A 23,054-nucleotide genomic window follows, 5' to 3' on the forward strand; every position below is an offset into this window, starting at 1 on the left:
CAGAACTAAACTCCACATATTACAACGGCGCCATGGTCCTATGGTCTATTGCAGAAGTGGAAAGTGCTGGTCCATTCAGGAGGGTGAACAAACTAACTTTGTTTCTTTCTTCTGCGGAACACAAGAGGTTCATCTGAATATTATCTTGGCCACTCTTTAAAAAGTATTTTTAATATAATGCAAATTAATCAGGATTGAGGTGTCAAGGTCCAAAAATGACAATAAAGCACCATATGACAAATATCAAGTGGTCAATCAAAGTAACTTATTCAAAGTTTGAAGGAATGAAAACCAAAGCAGAAGTGTAAGTCTGATTGCTAAATGATTTTAAATTGTTTGATTCCGTTTACAAAACCGGACTGAATGATTTGTTTGCTTAAAGAAGTGGAAGATCATTACATTATTACATAAACTAAATTCCACTTCGTTTTTTCACACAAAGCTAACTGTGTAACTTAAAGAAATCAGAAGCCTTTGAAATTAAATGATGGAAGTGAAGTGAATACTGACACAATTACACAATCACAACTTTATTTTAAGGTAAACTACTCATTTAAGACTCTGAGAGAAGAGGCAACTTGTAGATGAAATTACTGCGTGTATGTGCACTCTCCTCTGCTCATCCCTGATGGAGATCTGAGATGAGAAGACGTGAAAATGAGGGACAGATTTTAGGACAGGAGTTGGATATTAACTTGTCAAGCAGATGCAATAAATGAGAGAGCCCAGGAATAATAGATTTAGGAGAGGCAATAACAGACTCTTGTAAGAAAATGAAATGTATAAGGATATAGAGATAAAAGCACAGTTCCAAAACTAAGCAAATTGTAATCTCAACACAATCTATATTGAAATCGATCGTTGAGTTGAGTCAGCCAAATGCTTCAGAATAGATGCAAAATGCTATTTGTATGAATTCCTGAAAAGTGTCAAAACTCACTCAGCTGAGGTCCCAGTCTGTCACAGAAAGCAGATGCCTGTGTAGGCAGATACATGGCTCAATAGGTTTTGGAAAAGAGCTAGAAAGAGAGATGTAAATAAGATTTGTTTTGTCCTTCACTGTTTATCATCACAGACGGTGACTCCCTCAGAAGAACTGGTGGGCCACCACCGACATCATGGGAGATCCATGAGTGGGCAGCACTGACTTGCTTCCAGCATGATAATATGGGCTCACAGTCCAATAATGAGTCACTTCACTCATCTCACACCTCTATCCGCTCACACACTCCTTCTCCTCATCATAGCCCCTTTACGCTATATTCGCTCTTCTTTCGATTGTTCTAAAGCATACATCTCATTCCAACTGTGTGCCTGGTAGGTTACTTAAAGGTGAACTAAGTAACTTTTTTTACCTTAACCGAACAGCTTTAGAGTCATTGTAATGTTTATATTACTGATTTCGTGTTGAATGGTGGTCGTCTCGCACCCCCCTGGTGCCTGTGAGCCGCAAAACCACCCTTGCAACTTTGGGCCGGCGGGTATCGTGTGATATCAGGTCTCGCGAGGTAACGAATTACTTTACGGCAAAAAACAGATCTGATAAAATTCTGATAAAATGAGCATCAAACAGAAATAACCCGGCGCCGTATACATGTGGTGTTGGGCGCGACTCTTAAAGGGGCCATACCTTATTTCCACTCGTTACAGCGTCCATCCTACTGAACAGGTACCGGTGTACAGGGGGAGGGGATCCGGCCGTGAGTGAGAGCCATCTCTGCGTGAGTGCTATTCACGACAGTACAAGTACTCCACAGCGACTCTAGGGGTCGCTGTTTGACAAAAACGGAATTCCTACTTAGTGCTGCTTTAAAATGAAATGTGTGTGAAATTACCATTGTCATTTAGTCACACAATTTTAGACGCATAATGAAAAAAGTTTCTCATGACCAAAGTTTTTTTTTCTTGCTGTCTATATGTCTATATAAGCACCCTCTATATAAATGGAAATGTTGATTTCTCATTATTTGACATTTATAATGACATATGACATTTTAAAATAATTTTGCGGTATACACACAAATACATATACATATAATTATACAATACATATAATTAATTTTATTTTAAAAAGTTGTTATACATCTTTTTTAATTAATTTATTGTGAGTGTTAATTTTGGACCGTGTGTGCATCTACATATTATAGGACTTTCTCTCCAAATTTCAACACATTTTAATAATCATAATTCAATAATTCAACCAACACTGTGCTGTGTGTGTGTATGAAAAAGAAGAGTTTTTACAAATTTGCATGAATAGGTTGCATTAGGCAAAACTGGCAGGTCAAAATTGGTTCAAGTGTAGAGGCTTGTTGTGAGGCTCATTCTGAGAGCAGCTGTGTGTATTCAGTCTAAAGGTGAAGTGTTTCATTCTTGTGGTGTTAAAATACTTACTACTATCTCAGCTTAATATGCAGCAATAACTATGAGTAAGCTATGCTTAGGCTGATTCCAGCAACATTGGATAGATGTTATGCAAGCTTGATTTCACACATTGTTGCATTACAGAATGTATCGGAATGCAATTCACAATTCGCAAGTACGCATTGTCATGTTGCAGCTTATATTACGGCCAAGAACCTGCATACGTATACACACAAGTATATGTAGCCTATAATATAATAACAATAATAAATCATTATTATTTTATAGCTATATCTATATATAATAACATGTATATAATAATTTTGGCAAAATTGTGCACCCCTACAAGCAAATCAAACGTTGAATTTTAAAATCATTTTAATTTTCAATTACATTTTTTAATCAAGAAAAAAAACACAATTAAACATTTTTCCCCCAAATCATGACAGCCCAAAATAACAGTATGAATATATTTTGAGAAAAAGATTTTCTCAAATTTATTTTTTAAGAAAATGCACAATTTCTGCATTAATGGCATTTGAGATTGTTTGTTTACAGGAAATCAGCTTTTCTAAGGGAACTTCATGAAAGAAACACACTAAAATTGTGCAGCACAAATACTCTATATCAGACATTAAATTCCTCTTTAAAAATACTTCATTAGCCACATGTGAATTTGGAGGTGGTGATAATAGAACACTACTCATTCAGAGAAAGCTTGATTGACTTATTGACTCATTACGATTAGAGATCATTGAGCCGCCCGTGGCGTCTGATTCACTGTGTATGCGTATGAACAGATAAAACTCAATCTCTTATACGCAATCTACTTCCTCCTCACTGAACAATAGTTTCACAATTTCCCTCTCCATTTTCACATTCCCACGTTCACTCTTCCTGGCTCATTTCTTTTGATTATTCCTTTGTACCATTCTTATTTCTGACTTGGAGTGACTTTTAAGTGAAGTTAGACTCATCTAAGGCTTTTTTGCATAGTGTGAAATCTCCCTGTCTCTCAATACACACAGACCAGTACTTTTACAGTAAAAAGCTTTAGGGAGGAATGGGCCTCTCAATTGCACTTTTCTCCAAAGAAAGAAAAAAATACAGCCATGTGCCAAGGACTGAAAAAAAAAATAGCTTAGAAATAAATCTAAGTCTTGATAAATCTTGATGCTTTGCATCTTCTTATACTAAAGTCACTACTAATGATAACACAACAGTCACAGTGATGCCGTGAGGATGTATTTCAAATAATGATCAGCCAAGAGTGAAATGTCTATGATGGATTCAGTGCAGAACAGGAGAGCAGCTTTTCACACATACAGTATTTGTCTATTTGGGCTCAGTGTCATTATGGGAACAGCCCTTAATACACTCAAAGTAAATGACTTCCCATTTCACTGGATTGAATAATGCTGTAGTTTGCTAAACTCTGGAGAAATGAAAGAGCATGCATGCAAAAGGATGGATTGTATTTCCTGTCCATGTGATTTGGTAATGATTCATGACAAATTACTTCCTAAAATGGATTCACAGCATCCATATACAGTATATAAGAAAAAGAAGTCACTATTTCTGCATTAAAGATCCTTAACTCTTTTGCCTTGCAAAAAAAGAACAAAAATTCATTAAATCCTTTATGTATAACAAAGAAACAAGGACACAGTGCCAGCCGCCAGTGAACCCATTCAGTTATTGAATCATTATCCAATATTCATGCAATAGCGCAAGTGCAATAGTATTTTGCAAGTGTGATTGCTTTTCAATAGTTCAATATGCAAGGCATAAATACTGATTACTTACATTTTAGGCACAATATTCCCAGTTACTTCATCTGTTTCTGCTCCGTCAACTAAAATAATTCCAAATATCAAAGCAGTCTCCAAACAATGCACAGTCTGGATTCCGAATGAATCAGCGTTTTAAATGATTTGGTTGAGTGAATGATTCATTGATCCATAAACCCATTTGCTGCCAAGTGCCAACTACTACCACAACTAAGTAACCAGCAGAAAGAGTCGGAAAAATCTTTTCTAGTTTTTACTCCATTTTTTATTTCTCCCAAGGAATAGGAGAAACATCCGAGACAAAGAACGTGCAGGAAACACAAGAGAGACCACCATTAAGAGCAATGAAGAGCAACCATTAAGTTAAAACCATCTCTGCGATTTACTACAATTGTTAGGTAAAGCTCTATAAAATAAATAAGAGATTCTGTCCAAAAACAAGTCGTCGCTGTGTTTTCTGATGTGCTTACTTTTGGGACCATTTTTGACAGATGGCATGAAAAAAAAAGAAGAGGAGGAAATCCATCTAAAATAAAAAGCCACAGATCTAATCCCTTCATTTATTTTCTCTCTTATTATGATGCCTAAAACAAAATCAACCAAGAAATCTTCATCAATCCCACCCCTTCATAATTCTCTCTCTCACCCTGATTTAGAGTTTCTCCTCTTCATTCTCACCAAGTGATTCTCTCAGCAGCTCCAACACTTAATTCACACAAATCACACTGATGAGCAACAAGCACGCACAAACCCACCGAGAGTGTTAAAACAAACAAATAAGCACTCAAACAGAGGAATGCAGGACTAAGTACATTAAAAAAACAGTGCAGACAAAGTCCACAAGGAAACCTGATCATATTACTATAGGACATGACTGAAGGTCAATGGGCAACAGGTGGACGTTTCAAGTCTCACAATCATCACACGGAGACACTATTATTAGTATTGCAACCATATCTTAAACACCATTTCTGACAACCCAGCAACTTTCCATCAACACAACAAGCGATTTGTCTCACATTGCATGAGCATGACGGCAACTCCGTCTCTCCATCCAACACTTTCACGATCCAGGGACACTTTTTATCACCACGGCAACAACACTAATTTAACATGCAGTTGCACGTGACTTTACTCAGATCTCAGATGGTTCCAGCTATGAATGCATCACAAAGGTCATGAAATAGAAAAATCCAAATGTCCTTGACATTTATTTACACATAAGAGGTTACTATCAAGAAGGTGTGCTCTTATTAACTCATGTCTATCAGTCAAAAGAGTGGTACTGCTGTGGGAGAATGTCGAGAAAGAGCGCCAGACGGTATCCTGTCCCTGGATGTAGACAAACTACACCTCCAAAACTGGGCATACTGTTCCGAAACTATTACGAATTCATGACTGAAGTTTATTTTGATGTTCCAAAGCAATTGAACGAGAAAGTTCATTTGTTTGAGTTATTTCACACCACCAGACTGTTTTCATAATTATGCTCAACATGCTGCCTGTTTTTCCAAATATCTTTTGTTGAAATCTATGGCGGGGCCATGTTTGTCCTCTGAGGCAACACAGGTAAGTACATTTATTAACAATCTTTAAGAGTGTTTGTAATAAACGTCATACAGCCAGCATATAACACTATCAAGAGACCAAGTGTATCACTGTAATGCTGCTAATAAATCAGTATACATGGATTAACAATGTTTTCTTGAGTTTAATATTAATAAAGTGTGAAGAAAGCAAGTATTTTCTGCCACGGGCTTAAACACATATGTCTCTATTACAGTGCTGGCCATCTCAAGCATCATGTCCAACATACTGTGGTGAGCGGCATGGATGCGTTGCGATGAAGCCCTTCGATCACCGTAGTGGGTGTTTACTTGTGTTTCTGTAAGAGGTAACGTCCCCCAAAACAGAGTGTGTTTGAAATAGTGAAAATGAGGGTGGAAATACTTTTTACAAATATTTGAACCTTTTTGGTTAAAAAAAACAACTCTGTTAACTTCATAAGCTAACCTCTAGAAACATAATTTAAAGATCTGAAAATGCATTTCATGATCCCTTTAAACAGTTTTGGACAAATCCCAGATTTTGAATGGATGTAATTCCCAAGTACATGCACATGATGACAGACCCACCTGCTGGAGGAGCCGGGCTAACCGTAGGACACAGGAACGCCTGGAAGCTGGACGCACAGAGTTCGCTTACCGTCCCCATAGCTCAACTGTCCCTGTATCACTCTGATGAGTGTGCGATTGAGCGACGAGAGAGAAAACACAAGCTACTTCCCCTTTTGTCCGAAAGCAGAACTGTTGATACTTATATAACGCTCTGCTTTATCATAAATTTTCCTTTGGGTTTTCCTGTGTGACAGATTCCAAAGCAAAGATCCACAGCACTGCTCTCTGCTCTGATGTGTGCTGGTCTTGCAAACTCACTCACTGACTTCTCTCCTTGTACAGTCTCTCCTCCTTCTCTCTCTCTCTCTCTCTCTCTCTCTCTTCATACTCACCGCCACTTTGTGTTTACCATGCAGAGCTTTCTAAGCTCCCCCCTGTGTTTCTCTGTGTCTACGACCCTTTTAAATTCGAAAGTCTCTGCTGTGGTGCTGAAACAGCTTTGGTAGAGAAGGATTTACATGGACATAAGCACAGATTCATCAACAGCTCCCAGAACACCTCCCCACTCACTCCCACAAGCTCAGAGGGCAGTTTAGTCAGAGCTCAACCATTTCGGGCATCTGAGCCATGCGTGGTTTTGAAGGGCATGTATATGTTTACTCATGGAGAATCACAAGATCACCCACCCCATCTATAAATGTACGCCTGCAGACACGTGCACATTATGTTAGGTTGAGACCCTCTGAAACCCACATGCACCCAAATTGGTGCTTTTGCATCAGTTTACATTTTGTTTTGTGTGTGTATGTGTTTGTATGGTTGTTTCAACGGTAATTGCTTGTCCGTATAGCGGCAAGAGCATTTTAATGCAATCCTTTACTATTTCATGCACTCTTAGAAAGAAAGGTTCAATGGGGTTCTATATAGAAGGTTCTAGACTCAATTTTGAAGAACCCTTTATGCCAAAAAGGTTCTATACAGGAGAAATGTCTTAAATTACGGTATAATACTTTCATGTTTAATTTCATATTTTTCTAGTGATAAAGTTCTCATGCAGTTTAATTCATTTAAAAATTACAACTAAATCCATAAAATGACCCCATGATGAGAACCCATAGAGTATGAAGTGCCTGACAGAACTCTTTAAGATTAGAGAACCTTTTCTTCTAAGAATGTATGACAATAAAAAGTCTTTCATAATGAAAATCACTATATTCTGTAAATATTCACGCAGGGCTTTGTAAACTAGAGAAAAATCTGGTTGCAATTGCGATGTTTCTAAAAAAGCATGCATGACTTAAAAGAAACGTGTTTGTGCAATACTGTTAAATCATAAGACCGCTGAATATCGCTGACTTGTTACTGGTCATGTGCCATGAAACAGGAACAGAACATTACCCTCAAATAACAATCTCAGCTTTCCAAAAAAATACATGTTTTTAGAATGAAGAGTATAGCCTGATTGTATGCATGACATTTCAGCCTAGAAATTTTAATTCTTATTTTTTATCCCTTTTGAACACAAAATAAAAGTTTCCTCTCATATACAACACACTTTCTGCTCTTCAAAGCATATGTATTAATATTAAACCATAATATTTAACAATATTTTGCACCTGTAATACCATCTGGGAACATCCCTAAAAGTGATCTCAGAGGGGAGACAATTGGGAGATCCTGTTGGAAAGTCCACCCAATACTTTCCAGCTCACTCTCTTCGTTTTATCTTCTGACACCCTTCCTCTCCTTTCATTCCACCCATGTATTTATCACACCATTCCAATCAGACCTATCCACAATACTACATTTATTTGGAAATGTACTTATACATACTACACTATTTGTAACTCTTTCTGATTTGTTTCTTTCCCTGAGATGCATTTCTGAACGTGTTAGATTGTGGTTAGATAGACATTGGAGATTTGGCACTGACACTTTCCACCAATTGAGTGAGATTAAAGACTTTTATAATGCTCAGATTATAGTTAACATGCAACTTATTAACATGCAAAACATTAGCCATTAAATGATTAATATGACATTTAGCTGAAGCTAAAAAGCACACTTATTACAGATACAGTGCTTTTGGAACAATTTGGGATTACGTGTCTTTCTCAAGGACAATGGAGATCATTCATAAACCTACAACTTTTGGATAATATTTAAAAAGATCATATCGTATTTGATCATACCAAATTCTTAACCAATACTACACCACTCATAAGGAAGTGTGCAGGTTTTGGTGTCCTTCTGTAGTCTCTTTTCATCTAAAAAATAACAGTCATGGAATCTTTTGTCTCACTTTTGATAAGTTTAATGAATTCTGAAGGTCTTTAAAAAGAAAAGCACAGCTGAGCAAATCAGGATAATTTTATCCTCACAACAAACAAGACAGTTCACAGCCTTATACATTTGCAGTGACTCAGGACTATAGAGAAATAAAAGATTTCTCCTTTCTCTTGTTTCAGTCTTTTCTAATTGAACACTTGAGACTAGGCGGGCACCCTGCAGGTTTGCAGCAAGGGGAAAGAAAAGAACAGAGGAAAATGACATGTGAGTTGCATTTGAAAGGTTAGTCAGCAGTGCTTTTACCCAAACATCAAGACCTAAGACATTTCATGACATGTCTGTGCCAAAGCCCTCAAACAAGACATAGTAGTACTGTCAAAATCTGCAGCCGTGCTAAAACCAAACTAACAACAAAAAATCCTTTGCACTAACACCCTCAAAACTGACCCTGAAGAAAATCAAGGTCAGTTATGAGCATACCAGCATGAAAATTACGAAATCAATCAGGATACAGTCACCAATCCAGTTTAAGCATTAGAAAGCAAACCGACACATTATCAACAGACAACTATGTTTTTACCTTTGCCACATATGTATTTCTCAAAAATGCTGTCAGAAAGGGTATAGGAGGTAGGTGTGAGCTCAGGATTTTGGCACGGATTATAAGTGTCTGCACAGCTGAAGTGCTAGAGGACCAATAAAGGCCTGGCCAGTGTCAGCAGAGTCTGGCAAGTGTTGGTGTCGTTCATTCGGCCTCTCGGTTTCAAAGGAGCACCGAACTGTGAAAATGAAAGGTTGGATTCTGAAGAGAACCACAATGGTCAGAAGTTTGGGTTTCCCATCAAATATTTATTCCAAGAACACTTCATCATTCTGAAACTAACACTTCCACTTCCAGTCATATAGTGCCCCAAATACGTCCAGTTGCTCTGTTAATTAACTGAGACTACAGATGCACAAGATTTAAAAATGAAGATTAGGCTAAATTATGAAAAAAGGACAAAAGAAAAAGAGTGTGTGCTAAAGAAATCACATACTCTTCAACATTTAATAATATATATATATTCACATTAAATACACACACACACACACACATATTATATGTACAGTGTTTAACAAATTTATTAGACCACCACCCAATTTAAGGTTTGTGCCACAGCTGCCCTGTATTGGTGATTACCAAAATTATTTTTTTGTTTCTCTTTAAGGCCTTGTCCACACGGACACGGGTATTTTTATAACCGGAGCTTTTCCTACAGCGTTTTTTAAAAAAAAATCCCGTCCACACATGCTCCGTCTTCGTCTACAAAAAAGCAAAAACACGCTATCAAGCGCGGTCAAGAGCATGCCACGCCAGCAGGCGGCGATATAACCCTTAACCGTAAAGCCACGTTGGCCAATCGGAAGCGCAAATCTGACGTCAAACACAGCTGATAACGGCGCACACTCTGACGTCGCAAGGCAAAAACCCCGGTTTCACTGTCTACACGACAACACTGTAACCGGCGTTTCTGAAAATCCTCACCCTGGCAGGGGTTTTCAAAAATGTTCGGTTTCAGTGCGTTTCCGTGTGGACGAACGGCCGAACCGCGAAAAAAAATTCATGGTTACAAAAATACCTGTGTCCGTGTGGACAGGGCCTAAGAAGCCCTCCTGTTCTCCACTCATTACCTGTATTAACATGCACCTGTTTGAACCCGTTACCTGTATAAAAGACACCTGTCCACACACTCAATCAAACAGACTCCAACCTCTCCACAATGGCCAAGACCAGAGAGCTGTGTAAGGACATCAGGGATAAAATTGTAGACCTGCACAAGGCTGGGATGGGCTACAGGACAATAGGCAAGCAGCTTGGTGAGAAGGCAACAACAGTTGGCGCAATCATTAGAAAATGGAAGAAGTTCAAGATGACGGTCAATCTCCCTCGGTCTGGGGCTCCATGCAAGATCTCACCTCGTGGGGCATCAATGATCATGAGGAAGGTGAGGGATCAGCCCAGAACTACACGGCAGGACCTGGTCAATGACCTGAAGAAAGCTGGGACCACAGTCTCAAAGAAAACCATTAGTAACACACTACGCCGTCAAGGATTAAAATCCTGCAGCGCACGCAAGGTCCCCCTGCTCAAGCCAGCGCATGTCCAGGCCCGTCAGAAGTTTGCCAATGACCATCTGGATGATCCAGAGGAGGAATGGGAGAAGGTCATGTGGTCTGATGAGACAAAAATAGAGCTTTTTGGTCTAAACTCCACTCGCCGTGTTCGGAGGAAGAAGAAGGATGAGTACAACCCCAAGAACACCATCCCAACCGTGAAGCATGGAGGTGGAAACATCATGCTTTGGGGATGCTTTTCTGCAAAGGGGACAGGACGACTGCACCGTATTGAGGGGAGGAATGGATGGGGCCATGTATCGTGAGATCTTGGCCAACAACCTCCTTCCCTCAGTAAGAGCATTGAAGATGGGTCGTGGCTGGGTCTTCCAGCATGACAACGACCCAAAACGCACAGCCAGGGCAACTAAGGAGTGGCTCCGTAAGAAGCATCTCAAGGTTCTGGTGTGGCCTAGCCAGTCTCCAGACCTGAACCCAATAGAAAAATCTTTGGAGGGGGCTGAAAGTCCGTATTGCCCAGCGACAGTTCTGAAACATGAAGGATCTGGAGAAGGTCTGTATGGAGGAGTGGGCCAAAATCCCTGCTGCAGTGTGTGCAAACCTGGTCAAGAACTACAGGAAACGTATGATCTCTGTAATTGCAAACATACACTCACCGGCCACTTTATTAGGTACCCCATGCTAGTAACGGGTTGGACCCCCTTTTGCCTTCAGAACTGCCTCAATTCTTCGTGGCATAGATTCAACAAGGTGCTGGAAGCATTCCTCAGGGAGTTTGGTCCATATTGACATGATGGCATCACACAGTTGCCGCAGATTTGTCGGCTGCACATCCATGATGCGAACCTCCCGTTCCACCACATCCCAAAGATGCTCTATTGGGTTGAGATCTGGTGACTGTGGAGGCCATTTTAGTACAGTGAACTCATTGTCATGTTCAAGAAACCAATTTGAAATGATTAGAGCTTTGTGACATGGTGGAAGTAGCCATCAGAGGATGGGTACATGGTGGCCATAAAGGGATGGACATGGTCAGAAACAATGCTCAGGTAGGCCGTGGCATTTAAACGATGCCCAATTGGCACTAAGGGGCCTAAAGTGTGCCAGGAAAACATCCCCCACACCATTACACCACCACCACCAGCCTGCACAGTGGTAACAAGGCATGATGGTTCCATGTTCTCATTCTGTTTACGCCAAATTCTGACTCTAACATCTGAATGTCTCAACAGAAATCGAGACTCATCAGACCAGGCAACATTTTTCCAGTCTTCAACTGTTCAATTTTGGTGAGCTCTTGCAAATTGTAGCCTCTTTTTCCTATTTGTAGTGGAGATGAGTGGTACCCGGTGGAGTCTTCTGCTGTTGTAGCCCATCCGCCTCAAGGTTGTGCGTGTTGTGGCTTCACAAATGCTTTGCTGCATACCTCGGTTGTAACGAGTGGTTATTTCAGTCACTGTTGCCCTTCTATCAGCTCGAACCAGTCTGGCCATTCTCCTCTGACCTCTGGCATCAACAAGGCATTTCCGCCCACAGAACTGCCGCTCACTGGATGTTTTTTCTTTTTCGGACCATTCTCTGTAAACCCTAGAGATGGTTGTGCGTGAAAATCCCAGTAGATTAGCAGTTTCTGAAATACTCAGACCAGCCCTTCTGGCACCAACAATCATGCCACGTTCAAAGTCACTCAAATCAACTTTCTTCCCCATACTGATGCTTGGTTTGAACTGCAGGAGATTGTCTTGACCATGTCTACATGCCTAAATGCACTGAGTTGCCGCCATGTGATTGGCTGCTTAGAAATTAAGTGTTAACGAGCAGTTGGACAGGTGTACCTAATAAAGTGGCCGGTGAGTGTAGGTTTCTGTACCAAATATTAAGGTCTGCTTTTCTGATGTATCAAATACTTATGTCACGCAATAAAATGCAAATGAATTACTTGATTGTGATTTTCTGGATTTTTGTTTTAGATTCCGTCACTCACAGTTGAAGAGTACCTATGATAAAAATTACAGACTTTTACATGCTTTGTAAGTGGGAAAACCTGCGAAATTGGCAGTGTATCAAATACTTGTTCTCCCCACTGTATATATCCTTTTGTCATAATTTAGCCTCATCTTCATTTTCAAATATTGTGCATCTGTAGCCCTTAGTTACAGTTATTAACAGAACAGATGGATGCATTTGGAGCACATTTGTATATATAATATAAATTATAATCATTATGTATTCAAAAAACCTTTGTAATGGTTTAAATATGCAGCAAACAACTTGACACTTGGTACCAATCACTGATGAAAATTACTTGCATATTCTGATGCTTTGCATATTTAAAGAAATGGATTTTTAACAAATTGCAAAACATTTCATGAGAAGTTTTACACCCCATCTAAACTGCAAACAAGCAATGTGACAAAACAACAAATTATAATCAGCGAGGCAGTCTACACTGCACTATAATGGACACGCTCATATGCAGTTTAGACAGATTCATACATTATAATGGATGGCTTTCTGGTTTCTGGTGTTGTGATTTACAGTGCAGAAACAGAAGCACAAATGAACTGTCCCACAAATCCAGACTGTTGTGAAGAGCCAGACTTTGAGTATCCCCGCATTATGATCATTTCTGTTCCCCGGTGGATACATTGTACATTAGGTGAAATTACTGATAATATTTATCAAGCAAAACAATACAATGAAAGCACACACAATAAAAAATATGGTTCAAAGGAAGATAAGTGTAGAAGAGCAATTTGGCAGTAATGAGATACCATTTCCAAGCCAACTTAGCATCATATGCCAGCAGTAAAAGCTTTCATTTAACATCTGTGATATCTGCGGGTTCGTCTTCCATATAGGGATGAACCAGTTTAAAAAATAAATAAGCACACACACACGCACAACCCTTATGTGACAACGCTAAAATAAGCATTTCCCAAATAATTAACATTCTGTCATCATTTACTCACCTTCATGTTGTTCCAAACCTGCATTAATTTCTTTCTTCCGAGAACCACAAAAAATGTTATGCCCTGATTCAATGAAAATTTTGACATCTTGATGACTGTGACTGATTCGGTTTTTGGTTCAGAAACCTCCAGTCTCCATATATTGTACAGTAATAGCATGAAAATGTGATCAGTACATTATTCACAATTCATTCTGTTCTGTAGAAGGAACAAAGTAACACAGGTTTGAAATGACATGAAGGTCAGTAAATGATGACATCTTGAGATCTTCATTTTTTGGTTGAACTGAACTTTACTAAACTTGAAATGTACTGTACTAACAAAGGTGAAATCTACTTCTTGAGCTCCAAAATATGAACTGAATAAACACTTGAGGCTCTATTGAGAAAGCATAAACTTTAGACTCCTCCACCATTAAAGAAGTAGTAACAACAACATTAAAATTCTGCGAATAATAGATCATTAAAGTCTTTATCTTTATGGGATGATCTATTCCAGTAGTTGGTCATGGCAGATTGTATCTAACCCTTTCAAAAACAGGACAAATGGGAGGTTATCAGGCTGTTGGCTGCTACTGACCTAACACTCGTATTTCGAGCCCCAGTCGTCCCGTGCAGGAAAGCTGCTGTTTCATCTCAGCTGATCTTAAAACAGATCAGTCTTTTGAGGAGTTCTGCTTCTCTGGAGCTTAAGATTAATGAGAGACTGAGAGTGCTAGAGAGACAATAGAAGGGAGAAAAACAACAATATGTTGTGGATTAAATCAAAGGGTGCATGGAGAAGGAAGGGTGAATGATGGAAGCCATAAGGTAAGCTTAATTCCAAGTAAAAAATGTAACAAACACACTGCAGTTTAACTTAACTCTGTAATATTTATCTATGAATTAAATCACATTATACTGTAGGCATTTTGTCAACTGAGGGCAACTCTATGACTTGCCCCATGGGTTGATTTTTATCAAGACAGATTTCGATTTTGTATATAAACATCATATTAAAAAAAGTTTTACTTTTCAAATCCCCTTAATGTTTAGATCTGATCGTTTTTTCCTTGTCCCTGACCCAAACTTTCAGTCTTAATGTGATTGGACAGCCCAGAGGATTCACAAAACGAAGAGATGACAATGACATACCTAAACCTATATACACCATCTTTTATTCCACAAAATGCATGCAGCTTTTCTGTATGATGATGACACAAAAACCATGTGGTTTGATGAACCTTGTTTTGGTGACTAGCGAGATTCAATCTCAAACCTACAGAATGGGAGGTGTGTAAGCCGGCCGGCAGGGCCTGTAGTTTAATGGCTATAGAATCCCAGATGATACTCAATGGACCTGCCCACGTACCAGAAGCACAAGCTACTGCAGCCTCGGTCTCACTAGCAGAGCGACGCTTAAGCATGAGAGGTGCTTAGGACTTAAATGCACACTCAATGACCAACAAAACCCCTACAAAACCCAAGCATCATGACACAGAGCGGTCACTATGCCAACCAGGAACAAACTCAGCTCATATAGGCACTAAATCTCTCTATTTTCCTCGCTTCTAACCCTAACATGAGCAGGATACTGAACTTAATATTTAAGAGATTAATGATTTATGCATGTGTATGCCAATACATTTTAAATGCACATTTTTTAAATACATTCATTTTTATGTTAGAATATCTGCCAAGTCCTCATTCATCACCATTACATATTTAATGAGTTATACAGAATAAAGAAAATCAAATTCTAGAAATTATTTCACTTTTTATGCACTTTTGTATTTGAGGGGGGGGAAAACACTTTCTCTCTGTTATATGACCTTTCACCCCTTTAAAGGGTATTTTAAAAAGTTGCATGACCACATGGTTATTATATCATCTTATGACATGCTTGAATTTTGTGATCATTTGTCTATGTGTAGCCTATATTTATGAGCTGGATATTTTGTGGAAATAGATGCCATCTACTGGTCATTTTGTGTTAGTGCACAATTTGTGACTTTAAACCTAAACTCCATCAGTTCATCTGCATTAATCAGACTACTGTACATCAATCGGTTTTGTATTCTTTCCATATATACCTTTTTTATGATTTAATATTTATGCACTGACATGGATGTCTTAGTTGGGAACTAATTTAGAATCTGTTTGTTAATGTAAGCCTGCTCAAGTGGTGGACAGAAAAGTAGGACACTAGTAGTTTTAACTTTAGATTAAGCTAAAATTGGATTTTATACGTGCGGTCATCACTGTAAACAGTCTTCTTGATTTGCAGCTAACAAGTAAACCCCAAAATGCACAGACAGCAGAAAGTTTGGCAGAGAGAGTACATCAAAAACAAACCTCTGTTCAAACTCTTGCTGTATCTAATGGAGCAACAGACTGCCAGGGAGGAGTTAACATCATTGAGTGACAGCTGAAAGAGGTAAAGCGAGGACACACTCAGAGGTTTCCTGTGGAGCTTTGCTCTTTCCTGGATGTGACACTTTGCCACGTCTGCAGCTGAAACCGTGGTAATGAGAGATAAATCCCAGTCCCACATACCTGTCCACATTCACAAGTCTGCTCAGTAGATAAAATGATCATTTTAGAAGCTGAACTGGCATTTGGTGTTTCTTCACTGGCAGGGAGGTGTAAAACTAGCATTTAACAGCTAATTAACTGATTCACAACTGAAAAGACCACTGCTATAACTCTGTGCATGATGAAACCTCATCCTCTCACGTTTCGATCCCTCTGCCTCTGAACATGCAGTCAGTCGGAAATATACTCCAGACATTCTTTTTCATTCAAAAAGATTGATATGATTCAATACTGTTATCAGTAATCATTTATCAAAACTGATAAGCTGAAGAAAGTGAGAGAAAGAGGGAAAGATCAATAGAGGTTGAGTTTCAGAACAGACTTTTACAAAAAAATATAGAACTTTTAAGGAGGACCAGTTATGCCCTTTTACAAAGTCTTGATATTTTTGGGGTCTACTACAATAGGTTTTCAGGTTTGAAGGTAAAAAAACAAACATTATTTTTCACATATTTTACTTTGTTGCAGCACCTCTCGTCATTAAAGCTCTGTTTAGTTCCTGTCATTATAAGGCCCCTCCTTCCAAAAAGTGCAATGTGCTCTGATTGGTCAGCTGGACCAGTGTGTTGTGATTGGTCAACTCATTTGAGCGTGTTTGGGGAAATATCATGGCCCTTACCATAATCGCAAGTTTCAACACACTACTAAACGTTTCTCAATATGCGTTCTTGTCTCGAGACCGATTTCTGCTTTCTCGGACTCGTCTCGGACTTGTTCCTTCAAAGACTCGGTCTCGACTCGGACTCGACCTCGACCCTTCAAAGACTCGGTCTTGACTTGGCATAGGCGGTCTCGTCCCCATCACTAGTTAAGACTGCTCCTCTAAACAATTCCCAATCTAGCTTAGTCTGTAGGCCTAAAGGCCATTGCACACTGAGTCCGAAATTTTCGTATGCGTTTTTTCGTATTCGAGATTTGGTGGCTCTGAATTGTCAAAACATCATTCAAACACCATTCAAACTGATTGCTACGGATGCGAAAAACGCAGAAAATCGAACCCGATTCGATTTTTTTTATGACGGACGAAAGTTTCGGAGGCAGTGTGCAAGCGTGATTGACATAACGAGAGGTCGTATTTATTTTTTAACGTGCGAAAATTTCGGATGCGAATTTCGGACTCAGTGTGCAATGGCCTTAACTGTTGATTATTAACTGGGCTGATATTAAATCATGAATATCAAAACTGACATGTCGAGACAAAATCTCGACTCGGACTTGCTTCCTCAAAGACTCGGTATTGACTCAAACACGACTGTATTTGAAAACCAACGGACTCGGTCTCGACTCGGACTCGACCCTTCAAAGACTCGGTCTTGACTCGGACTCGGCATAGGCGGTCTCGTCCCCATCACTACGTTCTTGTCTATACTTGTGTTCTTGTGAAAGGTCATCAGTTGCTACCCAAGTACTGTTCCAATTCAAAGTTCACATCTAGCCAAGCACAATTCAAATCCCCGGATGTGTTCTTGATCCGACCCGTTTATCGAGGATGCATTGAGAGGTGACTTGTGCAGATTTGAGACAGCCAGGTATCCCAGAATGCATCTTTCACCAACCAGCAAGCGTCAATTGCGGATGAGAAAACCAGCGTAATTTAAAAATACTACTGTTATTGTGTCCCGAAATGTAGTTTTAAGAGTTTTTCAAATAAGAAAGTAGTTGTTTAAAGCTCAAATCTGTGGTTTATTTATAAAGTTAGCGCCTATTTGATCTGACGCTTTCGGAGTTGTGAGATCGAGGCGATCAGCGGGCGCTCAGCGCTCATTAACCCCACGGAGCCTTTCCTCGGCTAGTCTGCTGGCTCTGATTTCTCTGTATTGAGATATAATTCGTCTTGTGTATATCTAACGGGCAATTTTTAGTCTCATGAATCTATAAATCAGAGTACATATGCACATATTGCCTGAACTACATATTAATGTTTAATATTTTTCAAATGTAAATGAAAAGAGGTAGGGTTGTGTTATATATTTTGTTTTGTTATAAATACGTGCTGTGAAGATAATCAATGTACGCGTTGTTGCCTGAACCACATTTGAGTGGCGATTAATATGTTTAAGATTTTTTTAAATGAAAAGAGGCAGAATGGTGTTTTATAACATTCGTTTTATTGTTGTCTAAAATATTAATACATAGATAACCGGAGTAGCCAGAACCGAGCTGAGTGACGCTATCAAGAACACTGCTGTACCGTTTGCAGAATCACCGGACAAGTCCGAACTTTGTGTACTCGGTATTAAAAAACGCCTCAGGCCTCGCTCTTTTTTTTGCGTATGACTTGGGCTGGATTTATTTAAATGATGACGTGTCCGTTCCTGGAAGAAAATTAAAGACTACAATCAAGGCGTTTCAGGGAATTCAGAAACATTGCGCATTGATATTGAGAATAACTCCCTTTGGAACGGACTTTGTGCTTTGTAACTTTGCAGACCTTTTTCATATTCAAACAGCAAGATTTCACACTAAAGAAAGTTAAAAAAGTAAAACAGCATAAGAAATTGACCTTTTTATTATAGCAAGTGAGATGCACACAGACCCACTGAAATGATATGAACACTTACTTTAAACAACATATATTAAATCAACTATCTTTAAAATATCCTTTTGTGTTCCGCAAAAAAGAAAAGAAAATGATTTGCATATTTGTTTATGTTATTATTTATTTAGAAGTACTTTAAAAATGCATTTATAAATGTCACTAGCTACAATTAAATTAAAACAGAATTAGTCTACTATTTTTTAAGCCACTTCAGACACTTGCTAATGCTAATCATCTCAAATGACAAAATATTTAACATATGTAACATTTTATCAGACTGGTGGATATATCAGTCTATCACTATTTTATTGTCTGTCTGACTGATCTGAAAATTGAAATCTGAGTGACACTCATTACTCATAATTATACACAGCGACTACCAACAAGACCACAAAACACTCAAATCATAAAGAGGTGCAACAAATAGAGTCTAACGGACAAATGAGCAGTCATTTCTATAATGTTGTTATGAAAATGACTAAATACAGCCCTAAGAGTGTGAATTTAAGGTGGGTGTAGTGCATTTAGTTCCTGCTGCTCGTGAAATCATTTCATTGTCTTCAACAAGACTTCAGGAAACTTTAGGAAAACTGTTTGGTACAAACTTCTAGAGCTTCTTTGTTTTCACTGCTTTTAAACAGGTGTCGTTTCACTCTTGTACAAAAACAGACATTTAACCACTCTTCAAAAGCTCTGTGGTGTGTCTGTTGTTTTCACTCAGGATATCCTGTAACATCATTTCTGCTACTCTGACATTCTACAAAAAAAGCAATGAAAAAGGCAAAAAATACGTTACTGTGGGTGTGGGCACAATATAGAAACATCCACCATGTAAGAAAAAATACAATTTGAAGAATTTTGTGTTTTAAAAGGTACATTAAACATCAAAAAAACAAACTGAAACCACATCTTTTTTGATATACTGTATAAACAGCATTTAAGTGAATGAGATTAATTTTGGTCATCCTCACATAACAACACAACAACATATCTGAATGTATGATGACTCTTTCAAAGCACACACAAATCCTTGGCTAACTTTGGCTTGAAAAAGATGGGCCTACAAATGAACAGAAATAGGTGCACACAAACCAAATATTTGGGTCAACAACTTGTCTGTCTTGTCAACATGGTGTCCCTACTAACAAACTTAGACAAACATTGTGTTTTAATAAGTCACTGCCAGCATACAAATGTTTGCTTTATTATTTAGCATCGACCTGTCAGTTTGGTCTCATTTGGATTCCAATTGAACATAAACTTCTATTAATCTGCCATTGTTTTTCACCATAATGCACTTTGACACGCCGCTGTCAGTCTTAACACGTTATTCAGTCATATAAAACTTTAATGACATAAAACTTACCATAATCGTCCGCGTCCATCCTCGGTGTTTCACACAGACAGCTCTAGTCTTCCTCCGCCAAACACACTCAACATCACTTGTCAGTTGCACTGCTCTTTTCTCTTCCAGGTTACTTCTGTTCCACTCACGGTGAACTGTACACACACATTGGCCGTGTCTGAAGACCTAGTGACTCGCCTACATAGACAGCATTTCTTGGCATCATGAGCGCGAACAAACGCCCCAAAAGCTAGAACGCTGGCTGGGTTTTTAGACACAGCCAGTCTCTTTAGTGATGTGAAAAAAAACAAATATCTGTCTCCTATTTTATTTTATTTTATTTTATTTTATTTTATTTTATTTTATTTTATTTTATTTTATTTTATTTTATTTTATTTTATTTTATTTTATTTTATTTTATTTTATTCAGATTTAGATTTTCTAGTATGTCCTCTGAGCTCTGTGCTTTTTTTATTCTGTCCAGCAGGAGTCTCCCTAACCTCTTGAGAGATTGAAATTACACAAATGGTTTGAATTTAACCCTTTAAGTCACTTTTACATTACATTACATTACATTACATTACATTACATTACATTACATTACATTACATTACATACATTTTTTATTTTTATAATTATTATCATCCATGGGTTTGGAACTTGAATCCTAAACATTATAATGACTTGTCACCCACCAGAAACCATAAATACAATAAGATTTTTTTTTGCTGTCATTTTCAAATGTAAAATTATGTTGGTGTAGTTTTAAAAAGTAAAATAAAATAATGATTAAAATAAAATAAAACATCCATGCATTTGCAACTTGAATGCTAACAGTTATGCTATTGTCACCCACCAGATACCATAAATACAATAAAAAAAAATCCTGTCTTTTTTAAATGTAAAATTATGTTGGTGTAGTTTTAAAACATGTAATTTCTCCTACGCATTATTTTGTTAAGCATATCATTTTACTTCCTAGATGGTATTTACCTGTTGCACATTAAATACTGCCTATTTTCAGGATGATAGGCCTACATCTAATTACAGGATTTAGTCTTAATATAAATTAAACAGTGGGCCCACATAATAAGCTCTTCTGCTTTTATTCTCATCTCCTGTATGTCTGCAGCCTCACTCTATTGGTAATTGTTTAATGATTGACAGAAGCAGTAATTGTTATTCCAACACACAGACCCAGACAATAACCCCGCTATGTTCATAAGAAAACCTCTGTTGGAATAATGCAGTCGTATTTTAAGAAAAGCCAGACTGCAATTTCAAAAATCATTATGTAAATATTCCATATAGATGCGCAGATTAGTTCACTGTTGCCACTGTTTACAAATTGGCCATCACAAGAAAGCTTGGTGTTTCATTGTATAGCTCTGTCTGGGTAATTTGCAGGTTTTTTGCAAGGGATGCAAAAAAATAAAAAAAAATAAAAAAAACACTCCTTCTGGGCACCACATACACATTTTTGACATAGTTTCCTTCTTAAGTATTACCACAGACACTAAATTGCTTTTGTCTGTGCCGCACACCATCAAACACGCAACAGCAGACCAAGTCGCAAAGTTTCTTTCCTTCACAAAGGCACAGCATCAATACCAGTTTTTCTTCTAGAACTCAATCAAAACTACAACAGAGGTGACTATCTTCTCAGACCCTGAAGTTGAGGATGTGTGTCTTGAGATTGGGCCTTATGATAAACTAAGACTCTGTGCTCTTTTAACTAAGCTCTTTATTAAGAAGAGATGTTTAAAAATGCACAACTGAAATAAAAACAAGGTCATGTGACATTTAAATCGACAGGGGCTATGCAGCCACAGCCAGAGTGGTGATGTCATCATTAAGATGGAGGCATTGCCAACAAACTTGCCATGAGATTTTCCAACCAGTGCATTAATTTATTTATTTTACTTCTTTCTCTCTCAGAGCAGCACATTTTGGATTTTTGCTTTTCCCTCTCAGAGTGGAAACAATGAGAGTGAGCCAGCTGCAGACACAGCCTCATGGCAGACGCGGGAGCAAAGAGAGTCTTTTACTGCTGTTCTGAGTGGGAAGAGAAACAATAAAGAGACTTCAGTAGGTTTATGACTACAAGAGCAAATTCCTTGTAGATGTGATAGCAGCTAATGTTCCCTATTCAGCATCTCTGGTGTGCTTTTGTGTATTAATATGAAGAAAAGCGTTTTTTTTTATTGTCGGATTACGGTTCATAAGGGTAAAAAGCTGTTTTAACAAAAGAGCGTGGATAAAAAAAAGGAAAGCAGACAGAAAAAGGACGTTTTATTCTACTTTATATAGGCTATTATTATAGTGACAGAATGAGAGAAGCACCACAGTAGCCTCCCACATATTTTCATTGTGCTTCATGATGCTTTTTGGAAGCAAAAGGATGAAAAACTATCATAAATCATAAAAGAAGCCAATGTGGCTCTATATTCCAAGTCTTCTGAATTCATGTGATAGCTTTGTGTGAGAAGACTGTAATTTAAATCATTTATTAGATAGTCCAATTCATGAGCGAATCATTTAAACAGGATTTGTGAACCGAATCAACGATTCAACGATTTGACTCAGAAGAACTGTTTGTTAATGAAGCACTATACTACTTCTCTGGTGAACGTGCCAAGAATGACAAGATTATTTGTGAATAAAGACTGTTCATGAATAAAGACTGTTCTCTTTTTCACACAAAACTATCACATGGCTTTAGAAGACTTGGAAAAGAATCATCATTTAGGCTACTATTCGTTTTTAAATTAACTATCCATTCTATTGTGTTGTTATGATGTCAGTTTGTCGCTATTCGTGATACCCAGATATCAGGAAACGTTCTTACTTTGGCTAAGGTTCTTTCAAGTTATGAACAAACATTCTTCCAGTAACATTATCAGAATGTCTATTCAAAGTTATAATGATCTTAAAACATTAGCACAAAAAC

At 38.2% G+C, this 23,054-nt stretch overlaps 1 protein-coding gene across 2 annotated transcripts in view; it reads right to left on the minus strand.

Annotated features, from left to right (window-relative positions):
- The window catches only part of cyth1b (cytohesin 1b), a 78,432-nt gene extending 58,172 nt beyond the window's left edge, over window positions 1-20,260 (minus strand). The window contains exon 1 of one of the 2 annotated variants that reach the window (XM_056271422.1): window positions 20,126-20,260. In XM_056271422.1, coding sequence (XP_056127397.1) covers window positions 20,126-20,144 — 19 coding nt within the window. In that variant the 5' untranslated portion in view covers window positions 20,145-20,260. Of the gene's footprint in view, window positions 1-6,289; window positions 6,762-20,125 lie in introns of those variants that run through there. The other variant, XM_056271420.1, reaches the window with a different exon arrangement.
- Window positions 20,261-23,054: the final 2,794 nt, after the last annotated feature.

Source organism: Rhinichthys klamathensis, unplaced genomic scaffold (genome assembly GCF_029890125.1).
Source record: "Rhinichthys klamathensis goyatoka isolate OS25496 unplaced genomic scaffold, OSU_Roscu_1.1 h1tg000319l_1, whole genome shotgun sequence".
Lineage (NCBI taxonomy): Eukaryota > Metazoa > Chordata > Actinopteri > Cypriniformes > Leuciscidae > Rhinichthys > Rhinichthys klamathensis.